The sequence below is a fragment of the Phaethon lepturus genome, unplaced genomic scaffold (assembly GCF_000687285.1).
Source record: "Phaethon lepturus isolate BGI_N335 unplaced genomic scaffold, ASM68728v1 scaffold13719, whole genome shotgun sequence".
Lineage (NCBI taxonomy): Eukaryota > Metazoa > Chordata > Aves > Phaethontiformes > Phaethontidae > Phaethon > Phaethon lepturus.
In genome coordinates this window covers 10,898-19,174 of record NW_010564260.1, presented here as the reverse complement: position 1 = coordinate 19,174, position 8,277 = coordinate 10,898, and the positions used below count along the sequence as shown (strand labels likewise).

Sequence of the window (8,277 nt, the reverse complement as noted above, 5' to 3'; positions counted from 1 at the left end):
TGCCCCCTCCCCCCCCCCCCCCCCCCCCCCCGAACAAAGCTCTAGGGGACAGGGGACACCCTTCCCTCTTTCGCTGGGCTTTGGCGATTCTGGTTCAGCTTCCCACTCTGTACAGTGGAATGCATCTGTGATGTTATTTCAGGTCCCTTGCTGTCCTTCAGGAAGGAAGGGGCTAGGGCCCCTCCATAATCAGCACTGTATTTAGAAATCAGTTCAAAAGATCATGATACATTGTGTGTGTACAGATATGCATGAAATGTTTTTTTGTTTTTTAAATGTTAATTTAAAAAGAAATGTTTTTATATTAGGGATTACATTTAGCCAACATGAAAATAGATGCATTAAATATCAAGAAAAAATGTTGTGGTTGGATCTTATGTGTAATTGTTTTTCATAACAAAATAAAGCTTTTCAACCCATCTCAGGTTTTCTAATCCATTTTTCAATGTTAATTACAGTTTTCCTAAAAAAAAGAAAACAAAACCTAAAACCAATGCACTCCTCCCTGCCCGCCCCCCTGCCCCGCCATGTTCTTGCATAAGGAGATACTGTTGGAATCAACAGGACTAATTTATTTTTTTAAAGTATTCAGGACAGATTATTTAATTATGACATTGACATATTTCTGAATCTAAAGGTGTGACTACTGGTATTTCTGCTTAGCTTGTTACGGAGTTTAACACAGTGAAGTCAACAAAAGCTGCATCATTTAAAATTTTCGCAGTGGCATTTGTTGTTTATCCACACTTAGCCATGGGGTCATCAAATATGCAGTTTGTTGGCTGCTCCAGCCAAACATTTGGGTGAATAAGGGGAAAAGGACTTTTGGTCACCTTGTCAGGACAGGTAGGAGCATTGGCTTATGTATGCTTGCTTGCTTTTAGTTTTGGGACAGCAGTAGAGGCATTGTAGAAGTATTAATAGTCCACAGAGGAGAAACACCTACTTATCTGACTGCACAAAGTTATGCTTTGAAACCTGGACACTGTACAACTTCAGCACTACAACAAAAACCATCAAAATTTTGAAAGGAAATATGATGCAAGTAGGTGCAGATCTAAATGTCTTGATCACCTTTAAAAGCTTTCGCAGTGTAATTTTTTGAAGTTGTTTTTTAAGCGCTACTGCCTTTTAAAATTAATAGAATAGGCATCATTTTCCCTAACTTCACATCATTTTAGCAAGAGTTTCATGAATTAGTATGAGGAACAAAACGTAATCCTCCTACCCTCGCTTACATAACCTTAAACACAGGATTTTTAGAGGCTTTTTGAGAACTGGACATGCCTGACTTCTCCAAAACAATAGTTTACTCTTGCACATTCATCTTTGGATGTCAGCTGTGGAAGTTACCAGGCAAACTGCTTTGATAAATTCTAACAGTGGAAAAGAATGAAGCTTTAGAGCTTTATAATGCTAGTGAAAACAATGTAATAGCAAATTATTTTTATTGTGTGTGAATTCTGGAAGCTATTTCAGGAGTGCAGAAAATTAAAGAAATTCTTTTCTTTTATTGCATTGTTGGTACGAACCCAGTGATGAACCTTATGAAATCAGATTGCTCACTTCAGCCAGCTAACAAATAATTGGCTTCAGAATTCCAACTGCAGAGAGAATGCAGAAAACTGGAAATTGCATAACAAGGGCTAACTTGGACACCTGATAACGGGTAAAAGTGTCATAATTGTTAAGGCACCCTTACTAAAAATGCCCATGCATGCACACAGACCAAGAACAGAAGAGTGTTCTTTTGTGACAACTGATTTGACTATCATTTTGCAAAAATCCTTAAAAGAAATTTTCAGTTCCTCTGAGATTTATTATGCATTTAATGAAGGTAAAAACTTTTTTTTAAAAGCGTTTTAAATTATCTATATTTCTAGAGTAAAGATAAGTCAATGTACTTAACCTCATAAGAATACACAAACTAATTATTTGATATTTAGTTATCTGTAACGATTCTGTTAGTGTTAGATGCTTTACACTAGGAATGAGTAGCGGTGGTTTGAAATTTGGCTTGTGTAATCCTGCATCTGTTCAGTTCTCTTTCTTCATTCCTCTCATGTTGGAACTTGAACGGCTGTCTCTCTTCAAACACAGCCTGGTCCAAAGAGTTCTTTCATAAGACTTTTTCCTTTCAGCAAGCGTCATGTGAGCGCAGCCTTCCGCTTCGGTGGAACTGTCCTTCTGCCTTGTGTTAGTAACTTTACCAAAAAAGGGTTCATATAGCCCAAAGCAATCTTTCACTTCTGATTCAGCTGTTTCACTGCTGTCCTGACCTGCATGTCTATGGTTGCAAAGATTGCCTTTTTTTGGTTTTGTACCTGCTGTAAGAAGCCCGTGATGCAAATTCTCAGTGGCTTCTGACAAGATGGTTTTTTTTTTCAGCCTAATGGGTGTTTTGTTTCTTGGACTTGGAGTTACACATTTACTCCCAGCCTTCTCACTGTTACTTAGCTGTTCATCTGGCTTTTTTTCTTCTTTTTTGTATTCTTCCACTGCATCTTCCTCTTGATTATTCTCTTTTACACTGTCACTTAAAGGAGTTGGTTGAGTTTTCATCAGTTTTTTCAGCTCCCATTTAAGCAAATCTGTCTCTTTCTCTTCCTCTTTCATAAATTCCAAACAAGTGTATTCTTCCGTCAGTAGTCTGCCCTTCCTTAAATACCCTAAAATGAAATATTGTGGGTTTTAGGAATGTTCTTAAACTGCCTACGAACATAAAGAGTCATGAAGCATTAATGAGAGCAAGTGCCGCTTCCTTGTTTCATTGTTTCAGTTGTTATTATTGATGGTATTTCAGTCTTGAGGGTTATGACAATGCTATTTACTAATAAACATAAGAGGATGGGGCAAGATTTAAACAAGATCATTGTGCCATTGAATCCAGGTAAATATTTTTACCTTTTTCATTATGTTTAATTTCATTAAATTAATTAGCATGCAAATATAATCAGTGATGGCTAACTATAGGGCCAGAAAAATCAGATACAATGCAATAGAGAAACCGCAGGACATCTAAACTGCAGCTGTGATTTTCTTGCTTTTAAATGGAACTGAAATATATGTGTGATTTTCTTTCCCTTAATTGACAACACAGTTGCTTCTTGTGTGGAGCAGAATATACTGCAGCTCTAATGTATAAATGAGTTGCCTCCACTTTTTAGTAGAAAAAGGTATGTGTATACTGAATGCCTACAGTAAATACATTTGTCTGCTGCAGTGGACAACTTGTAATAGATTCTGTGCTTTGGAGAGACTCAAAGAGTACCTCCAAAATGAGATAGAGTCCAAGCGTAAAAGAGAAGTATGAAGTGTCAATAACTAAAATAGCTAAATAAGGCTTCAGTAAGGAAGTCTAATATTGGCAGTGGGAGGAAGCCGGAAGAGGCTCTGGCAAACAGTGAGGAGAGAGATTCACAGACCGAGTCAGAAGACCTGTGTTTTCTGTCAATTTTGAAAGAGGGTTTCAAAGACAAATGGTGATTTTGGTTATCTGGTGGGGTCTGGAAAGGCTGCAGGCTGAAAAGGCAGCGTACAAAACACAGGAGTTAACGCATTCCAGATGAGTAGTTTTGTTACTGATCCAGTAAGTGACTTCAACAACCTGTTTCACCTCTATAAATGCGTGACCTTTAGGTCACGCCATGTCTCCTACATTTGTGAAGTATTTTGCATGATGGCATTCAGGTCTTGGTTCTTTCTATGAGGCTTACTATAATGAAAATAACATTAATATTTTTAGAAAGGAAAACTCGGGTAAAGAATAGATGCACTGGCTCCTTCTTTCTCCTGTTCTAAATAATTTCTTCAAAGTAAAGGTGTTTATAGATGAGTCCCTTGCACATAACCTTTACCTGAGAACAGTCAATGGCTAAAATTTTTTACGTTAAATCTTTTTGCAGTGATCATTGTAATGAAGAGATACTACCAGCCCTTGAAGAAGTCCTTTTCCTTTCTTAGCAATAGATCCTGAACCAGAAATATATGTTGACAACAGCTATGATGACGATTCACAACCAACAAATTGAGATCAGTATTTGACTAGTATGGAATTAACAAACTATTAACTGAAGTATACTTTTACAGATAAAGCACTGACTTTTTATCAACATGACCAGGAACTGCTTTTAGAAGTACAGCAGTATGAAAATGCCTTATACTGTGTGGCGCTCTGCTGTCAGTGCTGCACCGCCAGCAGCTGGACTTCAGTGACTCTTAATACATTATTTTGTTGAACTAGTTCCTGTCAGTCAGGTGCCAGCTAATGGCTGTCAGACCCATGTAAATTCCCAATGCCATTGGTTCATTCAACTTTTGAAAAGATAAATGAGTTTCTGAGAAAAATGTTAAAATATACCTCTAAGTGATTTATTAAAAGTTTCTGGCTTTGGTGTTTTCTTGGTTGATTGCTTTTCTGTTTGACACTGGGCATCTGTGTATGCTTTAGCTTTTTGATTCTTCTCTTCTGAAGACTTTTTCTCCTATAATTCACAATTAAAGGTAAAAATAATGAGGGAATACTTGTTTAGTGACTTTTAAAAGTACACACTCAGTGCAAGACTTACAAAAAAGATTAGTAATTTCTATTACTATCATATGCTTATTTTGTATCACAGTGTTTGTCCTATGTATTTTCTGTAATGTAATTACATTCACACTAAATGCACATCCTAGAAAGTTAAGATGACGGATCAGGCTATTCAGGCATATTACTGAAACTTACGGAATAACATATAGCTTAGCTCAGAGTTTAAGCAAGGAATTGAATCCAGATCTTTCAAACCTTCGTTAGCTGAATTGGACTTTTTTCTGTTTCCTGAGTTTGGTACTGTGGCAGCAGCAGTGATCTAAAACTCTGTTTATCTACTTGTACTGATCTGTTTACACTAAGACCTATTGAAAAAGGACAATTGTTAGTAATACAGTAGTTTCTGGATTTATATTATTGGTGTAAACAAAAGGTACCTTTGATGACTGATAATACTGGTATGTGGCCTAGGATTTAAAGATCTTTTTGCTGCATGTCTTAATGCCCTTTAGTAAAGAAGTTCTTTGTTCTGCCTGATCTATAAATGCTGAAACTGGAACACAAACATAGCTACCTGGACTTTTGAGCGTTTTCATCCGTACATCAGTACATCATAAATATACTTAAATTTTAGATCTACAAAGTCCAGTTCAGATAGAACATGCGAAGTCAGACAAATGTGTCTATAACCCTAGAGCCCATTTGGGCTTAATTTGTGTGGTAACGTTCTAATATAAATTTAAGAGGTCTGGTATGAGGCCTCAGCATTCAGGTTCCTAAATTGGGATCTTCCAGAGTAGCATGAACATGCTTGGTTTTATGCCTTCTGACTTGGTTACTCACCTTTCTCAAAGCTAAGCACTTAGGTAAGGCTTTATGGAACCAAATTCTTCAGAAGAAATGCTTAACACTGAAATATCTACAGTCTTTGAAAAGAGATTCCAAGGGAGTGATTGAATGAGACATTTGAAGAAAGAGCTGCATGGAGATGGGATGGGGAAGGTGAGTATATTGTTCTTTTATTCTATTTTTAGAATAATTTTGGCATGAGTACAGTAGCTGAGAAAGTTGCTAGCACAGCAGCAAAAATGTGATCTTACCTTCGTCAACATTCAACCTTATTCCCAGTTTTGGTCTCTGAAATCAGAGGAAGACTCCACAAAAATGGTGACTTTCAAATGTTTGCAGTTTGATGGTAAAAAGGATGTTGAGAACCAATTTGAGGATTGCTCTTGAATTAAAGTCTCTGATGATGTGGAGGGAATTAGTTTTCCCTTTTGAAAGGCAGCCAGCAAGCAGTTCCTTCAGCAGCTTTTCCAACAGAAATCAGCGGAACGTTCCTCCGATCTGGGACTAGGGGGAGCTGTACCTCTAGATGAGCTGGCGTGACCTTCCCACGACTGAGCCGGCCTTGCTCTCATGAAGAGCTTATGAAATTAATGACTGCGCTCAAGAAATCAATTTTATTTCTGTACATAGAGCTTTCTGATAACCTAAGCAAGCCTACCTTCAGCTATTTATCAGGAGTGTTAAAGAAATACAGCCCCGCATTTCTTTTTTATTTTCCTGCTGGGTAAAAATTTTTTGCAAACGCAGAACAGAGACTAACTACTTCAAGAAGTAGCTCCTTCATAAGTCTGTTATAGGAAAATTCAAGTCAATAGTGAAAAGGAAAAACAATTGTCCGTAATTCCAGTTCTAGATTTCTAAATCATCTGTTTCCATTAACTGGCAGAGAATGAAACCTTTATTGGCCAAAAATACCAAAAGATCAGACAATTTTGCTTGGAGCCTTTTCATTACAAAATGAGGCCTCTCTCCAACTAAGCTCCCTTATCTTGCTTAAAGAAAATAACTTAAATAGTAAACAGTGATTTAAGTACTGTAAATTAAATAACAATATCATACAAGTCCATATGTGAGTAAAATTAAAAAAGCACAGCTGCTTACATGATGTAACTAAAACAGGAATTCAGAGCATCATAAAAAAACTTGCCTGACTTGGAATGAGAAGTAGGAATTTGTGCTTCTTGATTTTACTACTTGAATTACCAACCTTTTCCCTGTAGTTCACTTGTGGTTAAGGCAGAATAATGCATTTGCAAAGGCAACGAAGAGGAAAGAAATAAGCAACCAACCACGATAAGACTTTGTGCTGATACCATAATTTGAAGAATTCTGTGGGCATGTGCAATATTTCCAGCAGATATGTTTGCTGCCATGTAAATTTTAAGTGCTCTTCCGTACCCATATGAAGAAAGTTCCAGTTCCTCCTTCAGTTTAGAAGCAGGAATAGCTGACGAGTATTTTAAAGAGGTACTTAACCCAGGAAAGTAAATGTTCAGGTCATTATCCAAAATTAATTTTGGATTATGGTGTAATAATTAGCGTATAACTTTGTTGTGCAGAAAGCTCTCCTTTAGCATATTGACGGAATGTTTATGATCCTGAGTAGGAGGCAAAATACTACTTTTAATGTGGGGAAAGTACTTGAAATCTGTTTATTAGTTCCTGTATAAAACACATTTATTAGTAAATTCTAGATACTACATCTAAAGCACAGGGCAATTAGAAATTTATACGTGCTTGAAAAAAACTACCTTCTTCAACATTTTTGTCCCTGATGAATATGGTGGGCACACGCGCAACAGAACAGTCCTTTGGCTTGCATGATTTGCAATTGCTTTTAGCTGGTGCTGTCTGAGTTCAAGGGGTGGGGTCCACTTGTCTGAACACAGGCGCCTCATGCTATCTGAGATGCCCTCGAGTATTCAAGGTATCCACATAAGGCTGGCCGATATTACACAGGACCGATGGGATACCCATGTCCTTCTGGAACAACAACTACAGGGCCAGGCAGAATGTGTTAGGACATCTCAAATGGCACTGGATGCCTATAATTAGGCAGTTGAAACCCGCACAAGGTAGCTGCCTTGGAATGTTAGATAGACAAGATTGCATATAATAGATATTTTTCTCCAATACCTGTCTGAGCATCCATGTGAAAGAAACGTTCTTTACTTAAGCGCTCTTTCTACCTTAATAGAATTAACTTTCTACTGTTCTTTTCTATCATTCTACTATGCTATTCTAAATAACATCAATTCTGTGGCTAGAATTAATTAAAAGGATATACAGTAAGTGGGTTATTATGATCTCTAGTTGCCCATTTAAAATTTACTTAGGCCAAAAAACAAAGGACTACTAAGGAGAAATATTCTCTTCTCTCAGATAAGCTGACAGGAAGACCATCACACTGGCCTTTAAACTTCCTAAACCTTGTATCTGAAAACTCCTCTTTTCAGCCCAACAAAATGCAAGTCGCAGGAGCTTCAATAATGGATGTTGAAGCATCTCTGCACCATGTAAGTTACAGGGTCTAAAGATTTTAAAGATGAGAAAACAGTTTTTAAAGACCCAATTAAATTAATTATTTTTGCTCATATAAAAGCACTTTGAAAGTCTGTACTAAAACCAGGAACTTGCTACAGAAGGGTTGTTTGTGAGGGTTGCTTTGAGTTAGTGAGCCATGTTGTGGGAATTCTAGGTCTAGGGTGGCCACTTCTCTAGGCCAAGTCAAAGGGAACAGACTGAACAAAAATTAATCTGCAAAAGCTTTGTGGACTAATAGCTTCACCTCGTTAAAAACCAAACAGGCAAACAGCTCTTGATGCAAATAGACAGTTAAAATAGCAGCAATACTTCAGTGTCACTGTTAGTATACTAAAAGTATGTATGATAAATGC

The 8,277-nt window shown here is 37.2% G+C and overlaps 1 protein-coding gene across 1 annotated transcript in view; it reads right to left on the bottom strand.

The window, feature by feature from the left end:
- Positions 1–2,090: 2,090 nt before the first annotated feature.
- LCA5L (Leber congenital amaurosis 5-like) overlaps positions 2,091–8,277 on the bottom strand; it is a 14,222-nt gene continuing 8,035 nt past the window's right edge. The window contains 4 exon segments of the mRNA XM_010294825.1: positions 2,091–2,127; positions 2,129–2,669; positions 4,361–4,484; positions 4,787–4,896. Of these exon segments, the coding sequence (XP_010293127.1) occupies positions 2,091–2,127; positions 2,129–2,669; positions 4,361–4,484; positions 4,787–4,896 (812 nt within the window).